We start from the raw sequence: 26141 nt of genomic DNA, 5'->3' as shown, positions 1-26141 counted from the left end.
GCAGTCCTAAATTTTTGGTTTTTAAATTTTAATTTTTGGTTTTTAAAATTTAATTTTGGGTTTTTCAAATTTATGTCTTTTATTTTATGTATTTGATCTGTATTGTAAGCTGAGCTCTGTAAGGAAGATAGGCAGTTAAAAAATGTCCGGGAGGGAGGGAGTTTGAAAAGTTCACTGTGGCCAGCTGATTCTTTTCTAGGGCTGCCACTCTGGGTTGGGAAATACCTGGAGACTTTAGGCGTGGAGATGGAAGTGGGTGGGATTTAGGGCAGGAAGGAACCTTGGTGAAGTATAAAGCTATGGAGTCCTCCCTCCAAAGCAGCCATTTTCTCCAGGGGAACTGATCCCAGTCGCCCAGAGATGAGCGGTAAAACCGGGAGATCCCCAGATCCCATCTGGAAGATGGCATCCCTATGCATTGCACGGGTGCCTTCTGTGGTCATGGTTAGGATTGCCCACTGCGTGCTGAGGCCTGGAACTCCCCCAGAATTACCAGTCATCCCCAGACGACAGAGATCGGTTGCCTTGAAGAGAACAGCTGCTTTGGAGGGTGGGTTCTATCACATGATGCCCTTCTGAGGTCCCTCCATTCCCCAGCCCCTGCCCTTTCCCTGGCTCCCCTCCCAAGTCTCCAGGGATTTCCTAGAGAATAGCGGTTTTATTCTCTGCAGTCCCCTTGCTCTCCTCCCAGCAGTTCCTGGGGTGCTGAGAGTCAGAGGCTGCAGACAAGGTTCATTCCAAATTTTGACGGCCCTGGTGTTCAGCCCCCCACAATGCCCACTATTTGGCCCCCTTCTTGCCCAAGCCCCCTGTGTCCCACCTAACCTGGGCATCTTTCCTCGCCATGCTCACAAGCTTCCCATGAGCTGCCCACGCTGCCTTCATGGCTTGATGCAAAGGAGTACCCCAGTCAAGGCCACTAGGAACACTGATGCCCTGTGCACCACTCACATGCCCGTCTCCAGCAGTGCCAGGCAGTGCATGAAGCTGGGGGCCCTGGTGAGAAAGCCCTCAGCAGCAGGCAGTGGAAGGGTGTGAGGGCAAGCGTCCAAGAAGATGCGTGAGGAGGGAGCCTGCAGCAGTGGGCACTGCCAGAAGCCACAGCCCAGCCACTGTCCCACCTCAAGGTACACTGATCCCAGCCCTGGCTGCACAAAAACACGGGGGGGGGGGAGGGTTGAAGAGAACATTTTAGCATTTTCCTTCCTGGCATGAGGCTGCAGTTCAGGGAAGCTTGTAGCTTAGCCATCATCTACTCCCTGCAGCGTCTGTGTCAAGGTGAAAACCACTTGCAACCACAAGTCCTACCAGCCAATGGCTTTGCTCATGGGACATGGGATGGGTCCCGCATTGAGCAAAGGCAGAGGGACTTGGGGATGTTCAGCCTGGAGAAGAGCCGGTTGAGAAGGGACATGATGGATGTCTTTGAGTGTTTGTTCACTTAGAGGAGGGCAGGGAAAGGTTCCGGTTGGCAGCAGAGGACAGGACCAGCAGCAATGGGATTAAACTACGTGTAGAACAATATTGGCTAGATATGGGGGGGGGGGGTCACAGTCAGAGTAGTTCAGCAGTGGAATCGGCTGCCTAAGGAGGTGGAGAGCTCCCCCTCACTGGCGGTCTTCAAGCAGCGGCTGGACAGATCCTGATCCTGGATGTTTTAGTCTGATCCTACATTGAGCAGGGGGTTGGACTACTTAGCCTGCCTGGCCCCTTCCAACTAAAGTACGATTCTATGACAACCTTCTCCAGAATAAGCACTTTTCATAATGGGAGGGGCTGCACCAGACAAAACTTCTTCAGCCCAGGCCTTTTCAGCAAGCCAGCCCCTGGAGGGACGATAGGGCAGCCCTCAGCCTCCTCTCCCCACCCAGCTTCTCTTTCGCCCAGTCTCCCTCCACACTCGCCTCCCTCCCAATATGCAAAGTTAGATGTCTCATTGCTCCACCCAACAGGATATATCCCGAAAGCTCTACAAGGGTAGAAAAAGAAAGTAGGGAAGTGAATCCACTAACGGTGCAGAAAGCCTGCTCGGACTTGTGCGTGCCTTTGCAGGAAGGAGGGGCCATTCCCTGGGAGAAGAGAAGTTGAGGGAGTTTCCTGAACATTTGGAAAGCAGACGTTCACGCCGCACAGAGGAGAAAACGCAGAGCAGGCCAGGTAGGCTTGAGTTGGGCCTAAGGGGAGTCCTGCCTCTGGAGGTTCTCTGGGTATCCCTTTACAGGAGCAGAGTAAGGTCTGCTTCCCCCGGAACAATGGCTAGCACCTCTTTCCACCGGGATCTTTGCTTTTTTTGCCATCCCTCTAACATACGGTGGCTGTTAAGAAAGAGGAAGGTGGCATCCGTGCTAAGAGAAAGACGGAAGGGTAGGGACGCCAGCTGCCCTGGCCACCAGCAGGGGATGGGGAGGGGGTAAGGTTCCCAGATCCAAGTAGGGAGACTCCTGGAGATTGTGGTTTTGCCCAAATCTTCTAATGCAGGCACCCCCATAGCCAAGTTAGCGTCTTGTCGGTCTTACTTGTTATACGTCCAACCGTCTTTGTCGCTCCTTATTTTCGGTTTGCTGGTTCAGTCTAAGGCAGATTCATGTGAGGGTAAAATGAGGAAGGGAGAATGATGCAAGCTGCCCCTTGCTGAGAGGAAGGTTGGGATAAAAAGGGGATTGATAGAGAGACATACCCAATGAGCTGATTGGAGAGCTGGATTCGACTCCAGTAGCTCCATGCTGCTGATTTTAGAAACTCTGCAGGCCTGGTGTGTGAATCTTGAGACCCCTTCCACGACGTTCTTTGCTCAAAATCTCGTTCACTCCCTTACAGTCATGGACTATGTGAAGAATATCCTGAGCGCAGCACAAGCCATCTACGCTCAGTACGAGCGGGTGAAATGCTGTAAGCTGCAAAGCCGACGCCTTGCGGAGCGTGTCCACATTCTCATGCAGCCCATCAAGACGTTGCAGGCCCAGCCCAACAAAAAAGTCTCCCCCCAGCTGGAAAAGGTGCTACGTCAACTGCTGAGATCTCTAGAGAAGGCCCGGGGGCTCCTGGAGAAGTACACCCACCAGAACTGGATGCAGAAATTGATGAAAGCGAGCGAAGCCTTGGAAGAGTTTTCAAGGGTGAATGAGGAACTCAGCGATGCTGCAGGAGGGCTGTCACTGCTACTGCAAGTGGAGCAGACCTTCAAGGAAACTTTCCAGAGTGATGTCCTGCGCCAGGAGAACAGGAAAGACTTTGAGGCTGACAAGGCGTTGTTGGAAGAGATGCTCGAAAGTACTTAGGCCTTTTACGATAAGCTGGGTGGGAATGGGAGTAGAGGGTAAGGTATCCCCTGTGCAGGCACCAAGTCATGTCTGACCCTTGGGGTGACGCCCTCCAGCGTTTTCATGGCAGACTCAATACGGGGTGGTTTGCCAGTGCCTCCCCCAGTCATTACCGTTTACCCCCCAGCAAGCTGGGTACTCATTTTACCGACCTGGGAAGGATGGAAGTATAAAAACAAACTCTTCTTCTTCTTCTTCTTCTTCTTCTTCTTCTTCTTCTTCTTCTTCTTCTTCTTCTTCTTCTTCATGATCCTGTTGACTGGCCCTTGATGGTGTACGCAAGGTGACAGGCATTCCGTAACACACTGCTCTTCCTCCTTTCTTACCTACAGACAGCAAGGAAACCAGGGATGGTGTGGAGAATATCCAGTGCGGAATAAAACAAATTCAGAGCACATTGGATGGATTTGTGCGAACTATGGAAGCAAGTAAGGAGTTTTCTCTTGCTCATAGCCTCAAAGGGTGTTTTCACTTCTTCCAGCTCCTGCCTTTCAGGTGCTTGCATTGAGGTCTGTGTAAAAGGGAGCCAGCAAGTCACAAACCAATTGGGGTGACCCCATCATGGAGTTTTCAAGGCAACAGATGAACAGAGGTCATTTGCTATGGCCTTCCTCTGTGCAGCAACCCAAGACTCCCTCAATGGTCTCCCATCCAAATACTAACCATGGTCAACCATTCTTGTTTCCCAAGGTCTCATGAGATTAAACTAGTCCGGGTTATCTAGACTGCTGAGATTTGTTTGAGGATCTATAATCCAGACAGTTTTTGCAAAGCAGATCTTGCATCATTGCTCCATTTCGGGGGAGAGGTGATTAAAGTCTGCTGTTTCCCTAAGTTTTGTGATTCTATGCAGTTCTTAATTTCGAAAGAAGCAGAGGGGTACTGGAGATGAAGCCTGCCTGGACCCAGAGTGGTCTTCTTTAGCAGTCCTAAGCCTTATCTTTTGGTGTGTTCAGTTTGTTAGTGGGGGGAAAGCGCACGCTTGTCAGTGTTATTTCACCTGTTCCAGATATTGGAAATGGGTTTAACAGTCTGAGCCCCCGGCACAAATTGAGTTGAGAACTGGATAGATATCCTTGGAAGGTGGTGTGTGGACATAGATATGTGATGTGGCTGAGATGTATGCCCCGTAGAAAAATTGGAAGGGACTGTTGGGTTCATGCTTTTCTCATTGGTGATTCTAGAAGATACTATCATCCGTGTAACCACCATATACTTATATATGCTAATTTCTTTCCTTTCCGCCCATTTTAAGAGCTGAAAATGTCAACAGCAGATGTGGAAACTATCGAGATAGAGAAAAGGTTCCTTACTAACTGGACATTTTTGAAGGAGTTTGAAAGCAACGTGCTCTACAAAGGAGAGTATCACAAGTCCCCTGTGGCCATCAAGGTCTTCAAAAATCCAGTGATCACCAGCACACAGTGAGTGGCTCTGTGAAGGGGTTGAAGAGTTGATTCATCACATTCCTCTCTAGGACCGTTTATGCACTGGGAAATTCACTGCCTCAGCTCTCGTGCAGGAGCACAGATCGGGGGCGGATGAGGTGCACTGGGCCAAATGCTCCCCCATGTGGGTGCAGGAAGAGGTGGGGCAACCTGCCACGACTAAAACTCTAGCCTGCAGCCCGGCATGAAACCTCCAGTGCGTAAACTGTCTAGGAGAAACAAAGGGGGAACCATCTTCCTCAACCACTCAGCCAGAAGAAAGTAGCACTCCCACATCCCTTTCCTTCAAATGGCTTTAAAGGTCTAGGGGGGGAAGTCTTGAGGTACCACTGAAAGATTTATTTCCAAGCTGCTCATTCTGCTAGAGGCAGTTTTTCCCCGTCTCCGATCTTCCTCTTGTCAGCTGAGGGAACAAACGTTTTCACTCATTAGACACGACAGAAGGGAAGGGTCTTCAGTCGTCCTAAATTAGTTACATTCCTCTGAAAAGTTTTCAGGCCTCTAAATCAGCTTTTCTCAACTTTTTTACTGTTGAAAAACCCCTGAAACATACTTCAGGCTTTGAGAAACTCTACAGGTGAGCCCCTCCCCACCCCTTCCAGGCTTATCATCAGCCGTGGGAGGGGGGGAAGCAGGTTGACATGATCATGTGGTCCTATCACCTAATAAATGTTTAACAAATTTTAAAAATATCTTAAAAATTAATTAACTTCTACCCTTTCGGAAAACCTTTTCAGGGCCGTCAAGAAATGCCAGGGTTTCACGGAACCCTGGTTGACAGAGCAGTCCTCTGAGTAATCACCTGGTATGTGAACTTTTCCATAAGCACATTTTCCCAAGTCCATGTGACGAGGTTCTAAGATGCCACCCATATTTGTCTGGCAAACCAGTACAGGGTACTGCATTGCTGTTAGGTTTGGCTGCCAACCTCCAGGTGGTGACTGAAGATCTGAGATTACAACTGATCTCAAGGTGACAGAGATTATGTCACATGGAGAAAAAGGCTGCTTTGGGTGGTGAACTCTGTAACATTATACCCCACTGAAGTTCTTCCCTTCCCTCCTCAGGCTCCATCCCCAGAACCCAAACTTGGAGCTAGCAACCTATTGTCAACTCATTTCCATACAAGCAGTCCTGATAAGGGAGATGAGAAATATTTCTTTAGGCAATACTTCTTCCAGTAGCCAAGGGGAAAAGAGAGAAGTGGCAATAATTCCAGGGTGCAGGTGTAGAGGAGGACAGGCCTCAGGCTTCCCCTGAGGTAGCGATGGTCCTCAGATGTCCAGCTCTTCAGCTGTCACTGCAAAGAGTAATTACACATAGTGATATTAATATTAGTAGACCCCTGCAAATGAGCCTCTTGTGGTGCAGAGTGGTAAGGCAGCAGAAATGCTGTATGAAGCTCTGTCCATGAGGCTGGGAGTTCAATCCCAGCAGCCGGCTCAAGGTTGACTCAGCCTTCCATCCTTCTGAGGTCGGTAAAATGAGTGCCCAGCTTGCTGGGGGGTAAACGGTAATGACTGGGGAAGGCACTGGCAAACCACCTCGTATTGAGTCTGACAAGAAAACGCTAGAGGGCGTCACCCCAAGGGTCAGACATGACCCGGTGCTTGCACAGGGGATACCTTTACCTTTCAAATTTGGACATTGTATGTCCATTTGGGGATTGAACTTTACAAAGCGAAATATTGACAGAGACTAAGTTATTTTCTATAATTTCATCACCCAAAAGAAAACATTTAGAGAAGACTGAGTTATTCACAATGTTGAGAATATCACTGATATTGTTTTCATTGGAATAAATGGTTTCGCCATCGCCAGCTTGAGACTTTTTTCTTCTGCTTATATTACTGCTGACGGGTCTTCGCTTGTTGGGTTCATAGAAAGGCAGGATGGGTTTAAGGATTTGTGAGGCCCAAGGCCCCAGGGTCAGTTTAAGGATTGGCGGGGCCCTAGCAGAGTACAATTGTGGTGGGAGCAGCCAGACTGGGGGTCAGAGAGCCAATGGGGTGTCACTCCAAGTGTCCTTAAAGAGGAAAAAGGGAGGAGGAGAGAGGCTATGACCCTAATCCATGGGGGGGGGAGGCACTGTGTGGGGGCCCTGGAAGTGTGGGGTCCATAGCACGCCCTACATGTGCTACATGGATAAACCAGCTCTGTAGAAAGCTCTTGTGTGAAGCCCTCCAGTGTCCTACTGCTGGAGGAACATGCTTTACAGAGGAAGGCCATCTCTGCTGCAGAAAAGGCATGCAGGGCAAGCAGAACCGAGGCTTAGGATCCAGGTCTACCACCCCGTGCGTCTCAACCACAATCTGAGCCAGCTATCTTCCCCAGCTGATTTGGGGAGGGTGGGAAGATGTGGCAGAAAGGCCTTTGGCCCCTGCCAGAGATGGGTCATTCTGCTGCTCCCCACAGGCAAGTGAGAGATCTCTTCAGGAAGGAGGTCAAAGCCATGAAGAGATTTGAGTCTCCCCACATCCTTCGCATGTATGGCATCTGCATAGACGAGAGCGGTAAGGCCTTTTGTCTTTGGGAGGGCCCATGTGATTTGGGGAGAGAGTGGGAATGTGTTCAGCTTCTGAACTATGACTCAAAAGCAAGCATAGTCAAAATGAGGAAGGAAAACCACAGGCCGTAGCTATTCACCGAGTGTCTTTCTTCACCAGGTCCCAGCCCTGAATTCTCCATTGTCACTGAATATTGTGAAAAAGGCACCCTGCGGGATGTGTTGAGGGAAGAACCAAATTTATCCTGGAAGATACGCATTCAAATGGCCCTTGATGCCGCTATTGGCTTGTACAGGTACCTCAGACCCCCCAGGTGCAAGGTAGAGTCCACAGATGTTCCTGAGGGCCATCCTGGGAGTGGGGAAGCCACACAAAGAAATCACTCTCACTCTTTATGTGGAAAATGGCCTTGCACATAAGTGGAATAATGCCTCTTTTGCCTTCTGTTGGCTGCAGGTTGCATCAGACCGGGGACAAGTCACATCTGCATGGCTCCATCAACAGCAACAAATTCCTGGTTACTGAAGGCTACCATGTTAAAGTGAGGTCTTTGAGTGTTCTAGACGCAGGGGAGTTTAGAAGAGGAGGAAGTGGCCAGGATAAAAACGGCAGGAATATGAAGCCTCCACTTGCCTCGGGACTGTGAAGGGAAAGAAAAGGGGACCTTAAACTTCACTCTGTTTCACTGTTCCGTTCCTTAGTTTGTTGCTAGCATTTTAAAGTGGGCGGGGGGGGGGAGATACATGTTTTCAAAGGGTATGTCTTTTGTCCATTTGAGAGTAAGGAAGGCAGCTTTGAATAGTGAAACCCCATGGAGTTCAAAGGATTTGAAGGTTTAAGCCCCATTGCTGAACAATGCACAGTCCTAAGGCAAATTGAGGCTACACAGACCTGTAGTTATTCTTTTACGACTGGGAGGAAATACTGTTTGGATGCCTTCACTGCAGACTAAACACATTTAATAAAGATCATTCTCTTTCTCCATGGGATCCTGGGAGCTGTAATTATGTGATGGCGAAGGGATCTCTCCTAGAAAATTATCTGCACCTGCATCTACATTCTTGGGTGGGGGAAACATGCCAGGTAAATCTGGTATAAATTTGTAGATTTGCCTGAAGAGTCAGTTGCTTCCTAGAAAAGTGATCCATAAGAGCACAGACAATCAAATGTGGACAAGTGGTTTGAGTATATTTTAAAGTGGGTAACCATGCTGGTGTGGAGCAGCAGAAAAAACTGAAGTCCAGGGACACCTTTAAGACCAACAAAGTTTTATTCAAGGTACAAGCTTCCATGTGTACACACACTTCCCCTTTATTTGAGGAAGTGTAGATGCACACGAAAGCATCTAAAGTGCTCCTGGACTCAAACTTTGTTCTTTCGTTTATTTTGTTATACTTTGCTTTGAAAACATGGGGAATCACTTTAGAAAAGTGAAACAAAAAAATGTCCTTCAATCACTGACTGGCCCAATGATTATTTATTTGTGCTTTGCCTTTATCTCTAATGGGGAGACCAAGCAGACTATATTCTTCTCCTCGTTCCTCTGTTTTATCTGTACAACAGCCCTGTAAAGTGCATAGGGGTGAGAATGGGTGCCTGGCCCAATGGGTGCCTGGTCACCAAGAAAATCTCCATAGCTCATCAGGGATTTGAACCTGGGCCTCCCAAATCCCATGACACCACACAGGCTTTCTGTGATATTCTCAATGATACTACTGCGTCTCATTTTGTGGGACAAACACAGTTAAAATGCTCACCTCTAGTTTGTGGGGTTATGGGAATTTCTCTACGTGTATCATATTTTAGCCTTGGGTCACATTTTGGTCTCTGCTTCCTATTGCATTAAACTGGGGAAATGGGCCCCCTCAACTTTTCTAAATGGGGAGGTGTAAATTTTTCCTTTGGAGATACTTCCCACGAACAGTCCATATATAAGGCAATACGAGGCATTAACTTCAATAGACTGAGAAAGGTGTTAACTGTTCAGGCTTACACTCTCAGGATACTAAACCCTAAAATTGTTGACATTGTGACCCTTAACAGTGATGTTTGTGAGCATTCTCCCTTCTCCTCCTACTCCAGCTGTCAGGATTTGAACTGTCTCAAACGGAGTCGTCTCTCCGACGGAAACACAAGGAGAAAAAACAGAAAGAAATCTCTTCCTCGGCCTATCTCTCCCCTCAGGCCCTGTCATCAATGAACCACATAGCTGACCTGCCAAGTGAAATCTACAGGTAAGATCCCTATAGAGTTGCAGCCCTGGCTTCTCTTTACTGCTCGGGCCCTTTTAGTCCTGTAGCTCTCAGCTACAGCAATGTTCTTTGATGGCTGAAGGACAGGGAAGGAGTGGCTGCCACCAGTCCGGGGCATTGTTATGTTCAGAGTCTGCTTTGGTGGCCACTACTTGGATGCAGTGAGGAAGAGTCATCAATGGCAATGTCTCATCACACCCCTCAATAAATCAAACATTAGTCAAGGAGAAGGTATGGGCCATGTGTCTCCTGTAGGAAACCTTTGCCCTTTTGCTCTGCAATATCTCAGCTTCATGAGCTCCAGGATTCCTGTTCTCTGAACTAGCCATCTCCCTGAGAAATGTTGCTTCCACATGTCCGAGTAGTTGCAGTTTGGCATATAACTTAAAATTGCCACTATGCATGAGTACATGAAGCTGCTTTGAATGAAACCCTTGATCCATCAAAGTCTGAAGCTCTGTCTACCCAGAGGTCTTTCACATCTCCTGCTGCCTGGACCTTTAGCTCAAGATACCAAGGATTGAATCTGGGACCTTCTGTTGTGAAGCAGATGCTTTGGTGTAGTGGTTAAGAGCAGCAGCCTGTAATCTGGAGCGCCAGGTTTGATTCCCCATTCCTCCTCCACATGCAGCCAGCTGGGTGACCATGGGCCAGTCCCAGCTCTCTCAGAACTTTCTCAGGCTCATCTACCTCATGAGGTGCCTGTTGTGGGGAAAGGAAGGGAAGGCAGCCATAAGCTGCTTTGAGAGACTCCTTCGGGAAGAGAAAAGTGAGATATAAAAACCAACTCTTCTTATTCTTCCTCTTCACCAAACTATAGCCTCTCACCAACAAAGTTTAATACTGGGTATAAACTTTCATGTGCATGAAGAAGTGTGTAAGCACACAAAATTTATAACCAGAATTTGTTGGTCTCAAAGATGGCACTTCACTCAAACTTTGTTCTTCTGTAACATTCCTGTTTACTTTATTTCAGTTTTGGCATTGTGCTTTGGGAGATTGTAACTGGCAAGACCCCTTTTAGAGGTAAGACAAAGGTGGGCTGGATTAGATTATTTAGATTATTTGGTTGATGAGCATCAACAACACATGCTGCAGATCCGGGATAATAATCAGGATTAAACTCTCTTTGTTCAGTCCCTCCAAATTTCCTTTATTTCAAAATATTTCACATTGAATTGCATGTTTATTTCAACCGTTGGAGGGCAGAGAAAAAACAGTAGTTACTGTATGTTTATGCTTGCTCACTCAGCTTTGTGAAATGTTATCAACCACACCCATCTCCCTTTGTTTGTTGCTTTAGGTTGCACTTCACAGGAGATCTATGAGAAAATTTATATGAAAGGCTACCAAGAACCCCTGGGAGAAGATTGTCCTGCTGGTCTGCAGGAGATCATCAACCAATGCCGAAACCACCAGCCTCCTAAGCGCCCATCAGCTGAAGGTAGGATCCCCCTATCTAAAGGACAATCTACTCATATATGTCTATGTGTGCTGATTATGGACCTCAGGCTGCCATTTACTGCATGTTCCCCTGCTTAACTGGATAACCTGGAATTAGAGATGGTTGATTTGGCTTGGATAAGCCCCCAAATAGTTGAATTAATGCAGAGTACTTTTCAGTCTTATCTGAGTTGAATCATACATCCCATCAGCTTAAATCAGCTGAATCAGAGAAGCCTGAATTCATTTGGCTGAGAAAGATTCTGCCAAACAGCTGATCCTGAAGATGAGCTGTTTGGCAGGAAGTTTAAATGTTGCCCCCACAGAACCCTGGCCAAATTCAAACCAATGTGCTGAATCAATTATTCAGTTTATTCAAGTTGTACCAAATCAGGAAAACTCTGAACCGGAAAATACTTTTTTTTTTCCAGGTGCACATCCCTGTCTGGCATCAAACAAAGCCCTTGCTTTTTCCATCTTTTGAGCCTAGCTAGACATTACAGCAACCATGTCAGCCAAGGCATGTGGTCACTCCAATTTAGCGCTTAGCTCCTATGCTATGGAATAAGTTCCCTGAGGATGTGAGGTGGAAGCACTGTCTCGGCAAGACATCGCAAGGCTATTTTATTTGCTAGGGCTTTTAAAGGAATGTAGGTTTAGGTGTTTTGTGTGTAGGGGAAGGAGGGTCATTGAAGGTTTTGCTGTGTCTTGCATATCTTAAATATGGTTTCATAAACTGGCTTGAGCCACAGAAACCAGACAGGATATAAACACTAACTTTTTCATAAATAATATTGTATGCCCTCATTATAAGGAACAAAGACTCAGCTTAGGCACCAGCTATAAAAATAGAAATGAGACAAAGCGTTTGTTGTCCTATTTAGAAGGTTCTGTTCTAAAATACAATTGTGCATTTTTTGTATATGTGTCTTCAGAAATTGTGGATTCTCTTCAGCATCTTGATGTCCCTGAAGAAAATGAAAACTTGATCCCTGCAAAAGCTATGAGACCACATTGCTGACCACCTGGAGAGCTGATCCATTCTATGACTGGTCTGGACAAAGCAAAAACACTCTGTCGACAGCTTGACCATGTGCCTCCACCTCTGATGTGTAAAAATGCAATAAATGGTTTAGAAAATATAGGCTCTGGATAATTTTAGCAGCTTCACATTACTATGTTTTGCATTCCAGAGAAATGGGGGCCCCACAACACGATGGTGGGATAGCAGTATGCCGCTATCTCACCATCATGGGGGGTGTACAAATGCCCTGTTTGGTTCCACAGTACTGTGAAGCCCAATGGGAAACTCAGGTCTGAATTCTCACTCTGCCAAGGAAACTTGCTGGATGATCCTTGGCTTGTTACCCCAATTTGCCTCACAGAGTTAACATAACTTTGGAATCTTGTCTAGGGCTGGTTTCACTGCATTGTTTTTTTAATTTTTGTAACACAGTTTTTTGTATTGTTTTTAGGGTTGTCAACGGTTGGTTGGGAAATTCCTAGGGATTTGAGGGTGAGGCCTGGGGAGGGTGAAAGTTCAGCAGGAAAGTGATGCCAATAGACCAGCCCTCAAAGCTGCCTTTTCTCCAGGAGAAAAGAGGTCAATTATAATTCTGGGAAACTCCAGGTCCCCCTGGAAGTTGGCAACCCCATCTGTTAATAGTATTTCAACATATTGTTTTTATTATGCCACTTTTAAATTTATAAACTTCTTTAAGCAGGAAAACAGAACTGTATATCAAGTAAACGCATCAATAAATTTATATGTGAGTACAAGTAGAGAAAAAAGATGGGGAGTATAAATTATTATTGGGGAGGAAGGCCTCGCAACCCAAGCAATTGGTGTGTTAAGAGGATCTTACAAATACCAGCAAAGAAACAGCAGTTCAATTGGAGAGCAAGGGAATCAAGGATGAGATTGAGAAGGGTCCTGGTTGTTGCTGCTATTATCAAGGATGGCCATTGGACAGCAGGACCATTGCAAAAGAACCAGGCTTGCACATGTGTTCTAAATAAAATACCTCAGCAGCTATTCACCCTCCATTCCTTTATTATGCTCTTGGTAACTGTTTTTGATTGCCATTATGTCATACGCCAAAAGAGCCACTGGTTACAGCAAGGGAAAAGTTTAAATTGCTGCTTTATATATTAATGTTTTACATAGTGTCTTGGATTAAAAAATGGTGGTTATATGATCTGTGAGGCTAGATAGGATAACTCTTAGGTTAAGTTCATATCAGAATCTAAATAAGTGATAAGAACTGATGCAGGAGAATGTAAGAATTAATGCACACTTTCTCTATAATTTGTACTTTTTCCAAAATAAATCTTTTTAAGAAAAAGAGAAAAACGTGTTTGCGACATTTCCACACCAAAACCCTTATTGCTTTCCAACCTCAACCCGGAGCACTACATGCCAGCCTACCCTCTCCCTTTCCACCCTCTGAGCTCGCAGACTCTGATCCCGTCCCTCCTCCCAACACCAGAAACTGAAGGGCGCGTTGCTTCATGGGAATGTCAACCTGACCAATAGGAAGTCCTCGCGTGCCTCTGACCAATAGAAGGCTAAGCTTACTGGTGCGCCGCGCGCGCCCCGGAGAGGCGGCCAATGGGAGGCGCGGAGATGGCGGCGGGAGATTGAGAGGCCGTTGGGCCCGGGCGCGGGGGTCCGTCCGACGCCTGGCGATGGCTCAGGAGGCGATGGACGTGGATCTCCAGGCCGGATCCGCGCCGGAGCGGGCGGCAATAGCGGCGTCTGCTGAGGGGAGGGCCTCGTCGTCCGCTTCTCGCATCCCTTGGAGCGCCTTCTTCGGCGAGCAGGAGCCGCGGAGGCCGCCTCGGGCCCAGCCCCAGTCGCAGCCTCTGCCTCGAGCCAGGACGAGGCCGCCTCGGCAGCCGGCAGCGCGCACGACCCAACGGGCAGCCCGAAGCAGGTCAGCCGCCTGACCAACGGCCTCGCCTGCCTCCCTCCGCCGCGGAGCCTCCGAGCCGGGATTTGGGAGGTCAAAGGTGGCCCTGTCGGAAGAAAAGGCCGGGCCTGGAGGGAGTCCTTCCCGCTGCTTTAGGCAGCCCTGGTTGGGAAGGGGAAAGACCTCAGCGAAAGATCGGTGCAGAATATGTCATTGTGAGCGCAGGATGAGGACAGGGGTTCGCATCCTTCTTGACGTGGAAGTCACGGGGAGCCTTAGGGCAGCAGCGGATTCTTGGCATGGCTTGGCTTGCCTACCTCGCAGGGCTGTTGTGAGGATGACCTGGATGGACGGGGGGAGAGCCATGCCTTTCTGGCCTGAGTTGCCTTACCAGGAAGAGCGGAATAAAAATGAGAGGGCAAATTAGAAAAGTAATGATAATTAGGTGGATGAAATTGACTCATTGTTGACATCAGGCTGTTGTGAGGATAACGTGGTGGAGCGGAGGCCCATTTAGCCTGCTCTTTCAGGAAGAAAGGGGTATAAATAATGTAAATAAAAAGTTAGTAAACAAATAGGAAAAGTGGGGTTTTTAATAATAATATTTTGGGTAGGGACAAAGCACCTGCCGTGTGTGCAAAGACTCCCAGTATTAATGCCCCCAATTAGTAGTATCAGCTTTCAAGAAGATATTTTCTGCTTAAGAGTATATTTGCCAGTTGGAATTTGTTGTTATGTGTGAAGTCGTGTCCGACCCATCGCAACCCCATGGACAATGATCCTCCAGGCCTTCCTGTCCTCTACCATTCCCTGGAGTCCTTTTAAGTTTGCACCTACTGCTTCAGTGACTCCATCCATCCACCTCATTCTCTGTCGTCCCCTTCTTCTTTTGCCCTCGATCACTCCCAGCATTAGGCTCTTCTCCAGGGAGTCCTTCCTTCTCATGAGGTGGCCAAAGTATTTGAGTTTCATCTTCAGGATCTGGCCTTCTAAAGAGCAGTCAATAGATGATAGTAAATTGAACTGGAAGAAGCTTTCTTGGGAACATGCATAGCAATAGGCTAGATGTTCTGATGGTGTGACTCAGCCTAAGGAAGTTTCCAGTTATTTGTTCCATTTATGAAATAAACAATTCCCAGAGGTTTTATACAGCAGGAAATTGAAAGATTTAAATGTTTCTCACAGCTTCATGAGGGCTTTCTTTCCTGTAATTGTCTAAAATAGAACTTATCCCTGTTTTGCAGTACCATCTAAGCAGACACCCTTCTAAGTCCATTGACTTCAAATGTCTTGATTTATTTATTTACTTCATTTCTGCCTTTCTCTCCAGGAGAGACACAAAGCAGGTTACATTCTCCTCACAACCTTGTCAGGTAGGTTAGGCTGAGGTTCTGTGACTGGCCTCAGGTCGCTCAGCAAGCTTCCATGCCAGAGCTGGGATTCAGATTGGAGTCTTCAAGATCTTAGTCTCATATTCATGCAACTTTGCATAGGACTGCTTTGCTGGCATCAGTTTCTACCACCAGCAAAGAATGAATGGTACTAGGTTGGACCCTGTGATACATCATTAATGGTTTATTAATGTTTCCTGCATTCACCTCACCCAGAATGTTCTTTTTGACTCTGAGTAAGTTTATTCATGGTATAGTGTGAGTTGCATAGGTAGTCCTGTGAGTTGAGAGATGAAAATAAGGGGATAAAACCACTTTTTCTTTCTCCTGTTAGAAAGGAGCAGTTTCATCTCTCCTCACTGCAGCTTCCTGATGGCTATGGTTCTCAGCCTGTGCAGGTCTCACATCCTTAGGAATACACATTCCCAAAATACTTTTGGGGGGAGGAGAATTCAGGAAAGATCTGCAGTCCTGGCATCTATAGATCACAGGTTCCAGCCAACTGAAAGTATGCAGGATTTGGGATGCTTGGGAGCAAAGGTTGAAGAGGCCCTTTAGGATAACAACTTGTTTTTTATTTCTGGCTCTTCCCTCTGGGATGTAACTCCTTTCCCTGAATTGGAGGCTTAAACCTTGACATTTCCGCTTGGTGAGACCTGAGTTGCTGACAACTTTGGTATTGAACTATTTCTTGTGCATGGGCTAGCATAAATGGAGCATAAGAAACATAAACTTCTCCATAACTTTCTCCAACTTTTCCATCATACAGTCACACTATTTCAGACATAATTTCTTTTTGTTTGTAGATGCATTGTTTATTTATACTTAAATTAGATTAACTCTCCTATTAGATTAATTCTCCTATTATCTCTGTTTTTGTGAACATTTGGAGAGAGCACTGAAGAAACTATTGATTTTGTGTTAGCCTAAAATAATTTGATTGTTCTGTAGGCATTATTAAAAAGAATGAGTGATAAAGTTATTGTTGTATACTGTGGTGTGCACCGAATGTTATGACAAGATTGATGGCTACTTAGAGACCGCTCAGACATCACTCTCCTGCGGAGTTCTTGGCTCAACTTGTAACAAAATGTGTGAGTTGGCAGCCATGGTGGCACTTTGCTTTAGCGTACAATTAAAGATGCCTTGCTCAAATGTGTAAGGGGTTGGACTAGATGACCCTGTAGGTCCCTTCTAACTGTATGAAATGCATAAGTGTGTGGTCTGAGTCAATAATCTACACTTGACTTGGTTCCTTGGCTTTCAGGTCTACAGCTGCACTGGATGCTTACATCTTGAGGATTGCAGCAGCAGCAGCCACATCAAATTTCTCCGTAGGTCATGGTGGGCACAGTTCAGATGAGACTGTGGTTCTTAGTGACTCTGACAGTGACAGCAGCAGCTTGACTGAAGTGGAAGAAGAAGAGGAGGAGGAGGAGAGTGAGGAACCTGCTGGAGCCCTTGCAGAGGCACCTGGGCCATCCAACTTGGGAGGTTTGCATTGGCTCTGCATCTTCATGAAAACCTAAAACCAGAGACATTTCTGCCCAGAATTTTCTGTTTGTTTGTGTGTGTGCCTTTTGCAAAGTACTCAAGACAAATATGCATATGCTTATCTTATTTGTTTCCTCAGAAGAATCCAGATTAGTTTTGGGGGTGGGGACACACTACAAAATGGACCAGTGGTCTGACTGTGTGAGTCAGCTTTATATGTTCATGTGACAAACATAACGGAAGTGCTCTGGAAGAAAGGTTTGAATACTATGACAAACACAAAAGCTTTGTAAAGATAGCTTCCCTGCCAAAAATGACATCCCAGTCATTTGTTAGCACTTGTATCACTGCTTAAGATTAATATATGCATGCAGAATGCTGTTCAGTACTATGGTCCTTGTGAGGAGGAGATATAGAAAGCCAGTGCATGGATATTAAGGGGCATCTTATGCTCTGAATACTGAAAAGTGAATTATTTTAACAATGACATTGTGAATTCCTACCATTTTTTTGCCATTTATGTTGTTGCATATTGTACAATCTGTGACTTTATCCACCTCCCTTGATAGCTTGGTCCCTTTGGGGGTTTATCTTCTCTTCCCATGATAGCAGTAGCCTTGTGCTTCATTTTGAGATTTTTCTTTCTTTGGAATGGTTAATACAGTTGACATACATGTGGCTGTCCACGTGTAACAGTAAATGCTTATATAGTACTAATTGTGATCTCACCTCATTCCTGACTATGCAAAATATTTATTTTATTTCTCTTCTGCAGCCTCTGAATTAACACAAATGGAACCTCCTGCAGGCAATCCTAGTGCTCTGGAACATCTGGAACCTAGAGAAGCTGCTGCTCAGCAGAAGAAGGTGGGTTGGAGGAGCTAAGATGTGGATGTTGCTGATACCAAGACTCAGAACTACTTCTGACTGACTTATTTCATACCGTCCTGTTTCAGAAAAGTCCTTTAAAGGGAGCCAATCCTGCAGTACCTGTGACCCCCTCAGAGGAAGAGGAGAGTGGTGATACCTGTGCAATCTGTTTTGAAGAGTGGACTAATGCTGGGGGGCACCGTCTCTCTGCACTGCGGTGTGGGCATCTCTTTGGCTATAGCTGCATTGAAAGGTGGCTGAAGGGGCAGGCAGGCAAATGCCCTCAGGTAAATGGCTTTATCAGGGACTGACTCCTGATAAGCATACCTCACAATTAGAAGGGATCTACCTTTGTCACTTGAGTTATTGGCAGTCATGGAAGAAACAGCTGCAAGCAACAGATGGCCTTGGTGCTCTGAGTGCTACTAGCTGAGCAGCACAGCAGCATTAATTCTACTCTTATTCCTTTCTCTTTAGTGCAATAAGAAAGCCAAGCGGTCAGACATTGTGGTACTTTATGCCCGCACTTTGAAAGCACTGGACACCACTGAGCAGGAGCATATGAAAAGGTATATGTCATCCGCTTCCTTTTTATACAGTAGGGAAAAGTTGGTCAGTATGGTCTTGTCCATCTGTCATGGAGACTGTTAGTCTGCTACGTTTTCAGCCATATTTGATATGAAAATGGAAGCTTCTGTTGCAGATGCTTTCCATGTAAGTTTGGGTTCAAAGGCATGCTTTATGTTCATCAGCTGCTTCCAATACAACAAATCCAGGGTTTGAATGACTGACTTGCCTGCTTCTATTGATATCTTTTTAATTTTATTTATTTATTTTGCTCCTGCTGGTATGTATTTAAAACCAAATGATATCCTAACCAGGTGCCTCATCTGGGTCACAAGGAAAGCCCCCCTGACACACAGAAATTTAAGCTTGGAGACGTCTCTTAGCTGTCATTGATAAACCCATCTTCTAGATATTTCTGAATTCCCTATTAAAACCATCTAGGCCTGTTGATTACACCGTGTTTTGTGACAGTAAATTCTGCAAAGTAATTATGTGTTACATAGAATACTACTCATAACTTGTCAATTCTTGACACATTGTACATTAATTTAAATTGATGCAACTTGGGGAAATGATGAAAAAAGCTCTTGCTCTAGGTTGGACCCAGGCTAAATTTTCTGCTAATAGAAGAAGAGGTGTAATTTTCCCCACCTTTGCGTTTCTTCTACAGACTCCTGACTTGTATTTCATTCAATTCCTAAGTGTTCACTGACCCTCCAGTAGCAACGTTCTGGGAAGATCAATGGAAGAGGAAAGACAGGAGTAGTCTATTAGGAAAATTTAATCTGGATCCAAACCTGGGGGGGGGGTTGGATTCTGGAGTTAACATAAAGAGATGGTACTGCAGCCCCTTGATCATTTTGGTATTATAATCTTCTCTGAGCATTTCTAGCTCAGTATGTTTTTAAAGCTAGGAATTGGATAATTGGTCTGTTGAGTTGAATCTTTTTTGGGGCTACAATTTAGACACTTCCATAATCCTAGTCCCAAAGATCATTCTTTAAAATTGTGCCTCAAAACAGCTCTTGAGCTTCTTACAAACTTCCAATAGAAAAGCAGACGTCCTCTGCCTTGCCAGAAATTGTGTAGAATGTTGCACATTGGGCAGTGAGCTTGGCTGATGAACTCCTTCAACGTTGCAGAGTCCTAATCTCAGTCGTTAAAGTCTGTTGTACTTTCCTTCTGCAGCTCTCTAGAAAAGGAGCAAATGCTACGAAGAAAAGCAGAGCTGGAATCTGCTCAGAGCCGACTCCAGCTGCAGGTCTTGACGGAAGAGTGTACCAAACTTCGGCAGCAAGTCCAGGTAAGTTTAGCTGCCACCTACTGATGCAGTAAGCATCCAGTAATTTGGACTCCTTCTTCCACTATAGTCCATTTTGCCTCACTCTGAGCTTTTCTCCACAGGAACTGAAGACCCTAATGGCTCAACACCACACCAGTTCCTCTCAGCAGCCAACCAACTCTCGCTCTGGCCTCCCAGGATGTCCTTCCCCCAGCCAAGGCCAGCACAAATACCATTTTGGGAGAGCCTTTGTAGTATCCCCAGCTGGCAGCTGCCGGGTCATGGCGTACTGTGACGTGCTGAGCTGCCTGGTTATCTCACAGCCCTCTCCTCAGAGCACCCTCATTCCTGGTGAGCTGCCAACTTGTGGGCTAGTCCTTGAGATTAATCTGGCAAGGGAGTGCTTTTGGGGGGAGGGCGCTCCTTCACATGCAAAGTAAGTCCATATATTGTTCAGAGTGTCACATACTGTTATATTGTACTGTTTTCCAGTGTAAATTGCCCTGAGCCGCAAGAGAGGGCGGTATATAAATATAATAAATATAAATATACATCAATATTGCAACAGCTCAGCCCAAAGTGCCATCCCCTGACTATAATTGCTTGGTGTCTCAGGTTATGGGATTAAGATGATGAGCGCTGTCAACTTGAACAGCAGCCAGTACGTCCCTATCCACAGCAAGCAGATCCGAGGCCTGGCTTTCAGCAACCGTTCAGATGGCTTGCTTGTATCTGCTGCCCTGGACAATACCCTGAAGCTTACAAGGTGAGGCTGCAGGGTGGTTTTCCTTCTCCCTTTCGCTTTGATGAGTGGATTGGAGGCACTGCCTCTCATTCTGCCAAGGAACTTCCTTCTAACCTTCTGATACAGATACAGGTGACGTTGCATGGGTAGCTTTCAGGCCACATGTGCTGGAGGGTGCTGATGCCAACTTGTTTTTCTTCAGCTTGACAACAAACACTGTTGTGCAGACTTACAATACGGGCCGGCCTGTCTGGAGCTGTTGTTGGTGCCTGGATAATACGAACTACATCTACGCTGGACTTGTCAATGGTTCCATCTTGGTGTATGACTTGCGGGACACCACCTCTCATGTTCAAGAGCTAGTTACAGAGAAATCCAGGTATAGCTCCAGTTTCATATGTTCTGCATGTTCAAAAGTTGAGGATGAAAGGTGGAGAACACAGGAGATTTTAAATACCTTTTTAAAAGGAAGTATGGTTCTGAAAACATGTGAATAATTTTCATGGCTTTGCACAGCAATTATTTTTAATAGAACATTTTGGCACAGAATTTGTGGGGCTCTGGGTGCAGCCCAGGGTAACCATCCTAGGGTCAGAGAAAAAGAACCAGGCTGAATTCTTGGGCTCATCCACCAGCAGAAATTTAGTTGAAGTCAACAATACTAAGTGCAACTTTAATTTTTTTCTTGGGACTTCGGCCCTTTGTGCATTAACCTACAGCTTCTCCGACACTGTATTTATGCTTAGCCTGTTATCATGCGGATGTTTGGCTACATAAGGCTTAAGAGCAGTGGAAGTTGTCTTGCCATGCAATACTAAGCAGATGTATCCTTTTAAGTTGGTTGAGCCAATAGGTTAATAAGGAAGGAGGATTTCACTGTTTAATCAGCCAGTGGACCTGTCTTTACTTCTTTGTGTAGAGTTGTCCTCAGCCTCTTTGTTGGAATGGGATGGGCTTTTGGACAGAACGTAAGGCAAGTAGGATCAGTCTGGCCATAGCTGTTCTTGCTTCTCCTCTTTTCCAGGTGCCCAGTGGTGTCATTGTCATACCTGCCTCGAATGGCTTCTGCTGCACTGCCCCATGGTGGACTGGTGTCTGGGACACTTGAAGGAGCCTGTTTCTGGGAACAGAAGGCCGACTCCTACCGGCCTCATCACCTCCCCCTGGAGACTGGAGGCTGTACTGACCTTCAGACAGAGGCCAGCACACGGCACTGCCTTGCAACTTTCAGGCCCAGTAAGCTGTCACGTTAGGATATGGCTGCGGTTGGCCCTGACACTAGTGCCTAGGCTCGGGTGCCTCTTACATGCAGGCTGCTTAGAAATGGGCTGCTGCTCTTCTAGGGTTAGTGGATTGATGGAAGTTGTGTGAGGGCTGCAGGTCTACTGTTCTTGGAAACAGTCTTAAGGCTGGAAGATGGCAGGAGTGGTCACCTCATATTTTCTTTGGTGTTTGAAGAGCACTGATATGAGGGGACCAGGTGTGACCTGAGAGAGTTTGACAAGATGGGCCAGAAGCTTTGTTACAGGGCTTCTTTTACCAGCCAGGAAGAGAACAAACAATACTATGGATGTTACAGTTAAGCCAAATCAATAGATGTTTGGATCAAGATGTTTTGGGTTCAGGAAGTTTGGATGGAAGAGCAGGTTAGTTTTTGCTATTCTGAAGGTTGTCAGTATTCCAAAACTGCTTAAAAATCTGTTTATTTCTACTGGATTTCCATGGCTACCTTCCATGGCTACCAACATGCTTTTGTGCCGTTAAGCTCTGTTGGAAAGCCATTGCATGGTTTTAGCCCGTGAGAATCAATAGGTCATCATTTGGCAGCTTACAGATCATCCTTGGTTTAGTGAAGCACTCTCACTTTCCTTCTCATCACCATGATGGGATTTTGGCAGTCTTGCCCTGGCTGACTTTGTTCCATAGGGCAAACTGTTCCTCAAACTTCTCAAAGGGGGGAGTAGAGCTTCTAAAATGAATGTTTCTTTGCTGTACAAGGATCTGTCAGCTCTGTTTCTAGCGCCAGCACTGATAGTAGAGTAGGATATCTCTGAGACCTTAAGCTTTTTGTACATCCCTGCTTCTGAAAACCTAGTCAGTAGGGTAATCAGAGAGCATTTGTCCCCCTTAAATCCATTGTGGGTAGATGAAATTATTTACCGGAAGGTGTGAAATCCACCCAGGTGGAAGGAGAGAAGGCAAGTGCTGCTCCATTATCTTCTCCCTTCACATATTTTTATTTTAATATCCCTCCTCCCTCTGATGGAAAGCTACTATCTTAAGGTAAGGCATAAGACTGTGGGCAATCCCAAGGAAAACTGAGCAGGAGAACAAGTCCAGCGATGGCCTTTCAGAGGGGAGAAGAGTACTAGCTAGAGCAACAATGCCTAAGCTTGACTTCTTCCACTGCAAATATCCTGTGTTGTTTAAGTCCATTGGGAAGTCCTCATCACTTTGTCCTTGACTCCCACAGGTAGAAACCGCAACTGTTTGCAGTGTGTGGTGATGGAGATGACCTGTAGTCAGCTGACAGAAGCGGCCGATGACGTCGTCTGTTCCTGTCGTCCTGTTCAGACTCTTACCGCAGGCCCGACATGCAAACTCTTGACCAAAAATGCAATCTTCCAGAGTCCAGAAGATGATGGCAGCATCCTTGTGTGTGCTGGGGATGAAGCATCAAACTCTGCCATGGTATTGCTTTAGGCCTGGGACAAGAGGAGTGGAGAATACCTCCAGATCAGTAGAGGAAAATGCTTAAGGCCAGAATTGCGTGTGTGTGGGGGGGGGGAGTAGCTTTGCCAGTCTGTTTGACTACCTCCAAGGATGTGTGACTCAGGAGCTCAGAGCTGCTGTAACTATGAAATGAGAACTAAGCACCAATGCCATGACTGAGGGATATCTCTTTCTGGGTATTCCTTTGGGGCCACCAGTGCCTTTCCCATAGCAAGTAAGATTTGTCTCCATTTTCATTTTCTCAGGAGCAGCTACTGGGTGAGGCTATCTGTTTCCAGATTTAGTGTCCAAAACTGTGACTCGTTAAACATGTGTAGCTTCTGGTCAGATGGCTCTCCAGCTTTGCTTTACATAGCTCTTGTTTCATGTGAATCCATCCAAGGATACTGCTGTAATGTTGTGCCACATTGTAGAGGATATAGGGACAGAAAGGAACATTTTGCTGTGCAGGATGGATTTAGTACCTTTGTATTCTTGTGCTGCCTCCCTTCTGTACATCCATCCAGTAAACCTACTAGCATGGGATGCTTTTTCCATATCCTGCCCTGCAGAAGATGGAGGCACATGTTAACCAGAAAGGTTCCTGATGAGTTGTGACCTCTCTTCTCTTTATCCCTCAGCTCTGGGACGCAGGGACTGGCTCCTTGCTGCAGAAGCTCACAGATGACTTACCTGTGTTAGACGTCTGCCCTTACACAGTGAACCACAATAGCTTTCTGGCTACTTTGACGGAGAAAGTGGTGAAGATCTACAAGTGGCAGTGACAACTTCTGACATTCTTCCCCAATTTGTACCAGGCCAGCTTTGTTGCTAACTGGAGATGCTTCATCTAGAAGACAGGAGTAGACCCACCTGCACTGCTGTACTAGCAAAACTTTCTACCTCCAGACAATTTTGTGTCTCCCACCCACCAAAGTGGCTCAGTGATTGTTGTCACCAGTTTTGCAGCAAAACAAATTATATGTTGCTTATTTTGGACCGTGGTGATGTCTTCCTCTTTGATAATGGTTCCAAATATCTTATACGAGATCTTACTCATGGGAGTTCATTACTGGCACTTGCTGAATGTTTCTTGCCAGTTTTAATCAGTTCCATACCTCACGAGACCGGAAAACTAAAAGTAGCTTGGATGGTACTCCTAAAGCCACTTGCTTTATTTATTTAAAAATTTCCCCACCACATCATAAATGAAGCAGGAGAGGGCTCTATTTTGTTCCTGTCATAAGATGGAAACTTGGCTTTAAGAGGTTCTTCCAGGCATGCCTCTCCTCTTTTGTCTTGATAGGCTTTGGAAAAGGGGCTAATTAAATCTTCTGAGGACTGGCAACTGAATAACATTTTGGATGGAAAAAACATCATTGTGTCTTACTGAAGAATGCAATAAGAAGACTCAGGGACTTGAGACTTGGTTCTTCATATTATTGTGAGATTTGTGGAAAGTTCTCAGTAAACCCATATCATTGGAAACTGCACCGCTAAATCAATTTTGGGACTAAACTGAAATGGGGAGGCTGGTCCAAAGTCTGTTTGCAGAAAACCACAGTACTTGGAGTAAAAACAAGCAGGAGTCCTGTGACTGGTCCATTTTCTGCTGTGAATTAAAACTTTGTTATAAAGTTTTGTGTTTTGCCACAGGCAAAATCATGAACATGATGCAAACTGCAGGACTGATCCAATCTGAGACCCTTTCTTGGCTTTGCTTTAAGCCAAACAGAAGCTGTGCCTATTTTTTATTAAAACCACAGAATTTTTCCTAGAGTATGAACTCTTTAACCTGTACACACTTGTAAAAATGTACATATCTCCATTGAACTGTTCTTGTGTAATTGTCTGTCCATATTTTTTACACCATGGGAAGAATAAAGAATGTTATAAATATTTCTCTGCATGTTGGCATTCCATCCAACAACTACATTTTCTTCCAAGTGGCAAATTTGTTCCAGTGCTGGGGTGAGTTGCATGCCAAGCCAGACCAGCAGTTTGGTGACCAGAAGCCTAAAATTAGTCTCAGATCCTTGGCATAAAGAAGGAAGTGCAGTGGCTGGGAATTTGACTTAAAAGTCTCTGGTGTGGTCAGGAAATTGTACCCTTGTCATTTTAAAGCCAGACTGGGATGTTTCCCTGTGATGCACTCATCTATCAAGGACTGATCCACAACTGAATGTTTGCAGAAAGTAAACAGTGCTTTTTTCTAACTAATTTGTGTTAATGTTGGTGCTTCCCCCTTGGTACTTTGCACCGGACAGCTTGGTGCAGTTTGGTTTCCCCCATCCCGCTCTCGTAAGGGCCTTCCTGTTAGAGTAGTTTTGCCATGTTGGGTTGTTAGAACTGTAATTTATTGGGGGTTTAATTGGTATTTTATGGGGTTTTATTGTCTGGGTTGCTTTTTGTAACCTGCTGTGAGCTGGTCTCCGAGAGCAGTGGGATATAAATCCAAGAATAAATAAAAACTAGAATTAGTTTCTTTCCCAGCAACTGAGATTCTAAATCAGCATTTAAACTCCTACTTATTAGTGAAGGAACAAATTGTAGTTGGTTAAGATCCTTACATTCTTATATTGCAACAAATTGGAATTTGATTGAAGTGTCCTTAACCCATGCTTTCTATGCAGAAGACTGATGAGGAAGCTGCTCTTCATAAACCCAAGTTTGTAGTTCTATAGCAGAGATCTTCCATGATCCAAGTCTATACACTGAATTCATAGGGCAGAAGGAGTCCAAATTGTAGAAGCATGAATCTAGCATAATACTTTACTGGACTGTTTTTCCTTTGGTGCTATTCTGGTCTCAAAGGACTTTTTGTAGTATCTTTGAATGGAACAAATTGTGGCAGCCCCTGAAGCTGCCTCCCTAAAGCCTTAACAGCTCTTGCTTTCATAGATGTTCTCAGCACTGCTATGGGGAGAACCTTATGGGAGCCACTGTACCATTTTCTCAATGTTATTCCAAGGCTTTTGGGGGCTGGGAGTGGTGGAGCTATTAGCACGTAAACCTGCTTGGGGTACTGTTGTGAGGGGCAAAAGATACAAGCTTCCCAGCAACACAGATGCCAATGAGAGCCATACTCTTGAGGCAACCAGTAGCACTTTGGAGGGAGAACAGTTAAGATCTGATAGTTGGAAGTTTAGTCAAAGTTCCTGACAGCAGTTTCTCAGTGGAACAGGCTTCCTCAGGAGG

The 26141-nt window shown here is 45.7% G+C and overlaps 2 protein-coding genes across 3 annotated transcripts; both read left to right on the top strand.

The window, feature by feature from the left end:
- Positions 1-1952: 1952 nt before the first annotated feature.
- On the top strand, positions 1953-13323 carry MLKL (mixed lineage kinase domain like pseudokinase). The gene is made up of 11 exons (XM_077310611.1): positions 1953-2157; positions 2818-3270; positions 3653-3748; positions 4576-4744; positions 7184-7281; positions 7435-7570; positions 7732-7816; positions 9358-9509; positions 10504-10553; positions 10831-10971; positions 11906-13323. Exons 2-11 carry the CDS (start codon positions 2820-2822, stop codon positions 11989-11991), a joined length of 1464 nt encoding a protein of 487 aa, XP_077166726.1. The 5' UTR covers positions 1953-2157; positions 2818-2819; the 3' UTR covers positions 11992-13323.
- A 236-nt stretch (positions 13324-13559) lies between these two features.
- Positions 13560-24842, top strand: RFWD3 (ring finger and WD repeat domain 3). Of its 2 annotated transcripts, none has more exons than XM_077310607.1 (12): positions 13560-13906; positions 16541-16767; positions 17543-17634; positions 17724-17924; positions 18115-18206; positions 19393-19507; positions 19609-19837; positions 20102-20252; positions 20434-20610; positions 21256-21467; positions 22705-22922; positions 23585-24842. In XM_077310607.1, the coding sequence occupies exons 1-12, from the start codon at positions 13659-13661 to the stop codon at positions 23726-23728; spliced, it is 2106 nt and encodes a 701-aa protein (XP_077166722.1). In that variant the 5' UTR covers positions 13560-13658; the 3' UTR covers positions 23729-24842. The 2 variants fall into 2 exon arrangements, with proteins under 2 accessions (XP_077166722.1, XP_077166724.1); XM_077310609.1 differs by lacking the exon at positions 13560-13906 and adding an exon at positions 15139-15255.
- The last annotated feature ends 1299 nt before the right edge of the window (positions 24843-26141 follow it).

The sequence above is a fragment of the Paroedura picta genome, chromosome 14, assembly GCF_049243985.1.
Source record: "Paroedura picta isolate Pp20150507F chromosome 14, Ppicta_v3.0, whole genome shotgun sequence".
NCBI classification, from domain to species: Eukaryota; Metazoa; Chordata; class Lepidosauria; order Squamata; family Gekkonidae; genus Paroedura; species Paroedura picta.
This window is presented reverse-complemented; position numbering and strand designations above follow the sequence as displayed.

Coding starts and splice junctions, on each gene's coding strand:
- MLKL (XM_077310611.1), top strand. CDS start 2,820: ATGGACTATGTGAAGAATATCCTGAGCGCAGCACAAGCCATCTACGCT. Junction 7,571..7,731: donor GCCGCTATTGGCTTGTACAG/GTACCTCAGACC, acceptor TGTTGGCTGCAG/GTTGCATCAGACCGGGGACA. Junction 9,510..10,503: donor CTGCCAAGTGAAATCTACAG/GTAAGATCCCTA, acceptor ACTTTATTTCAG/TTTTGGCATTGTGCTTTGGG.
- RFWD3 (XM_077310607.1), top strand. CDS start 13,659: ATGGCTCAGGAGGCGATGGACGTGGATCTCCAGGCCGGATCCGCGCCG. Junction 13,907..16,540: donor CAACGGGCAGCCCGAAGCAG/GTCAGCCGCCTG, acceptor CTTGGCTTTCAG/GTCTACAGCTGCACTGGATG. Junction 18,207..19,392: donor GAGCAGGAGCATATGAAAAG/GTATATGTCATC, acceptor TTCCTTCTGCAG/CTCTCTAGAAAAGGAGCAAA.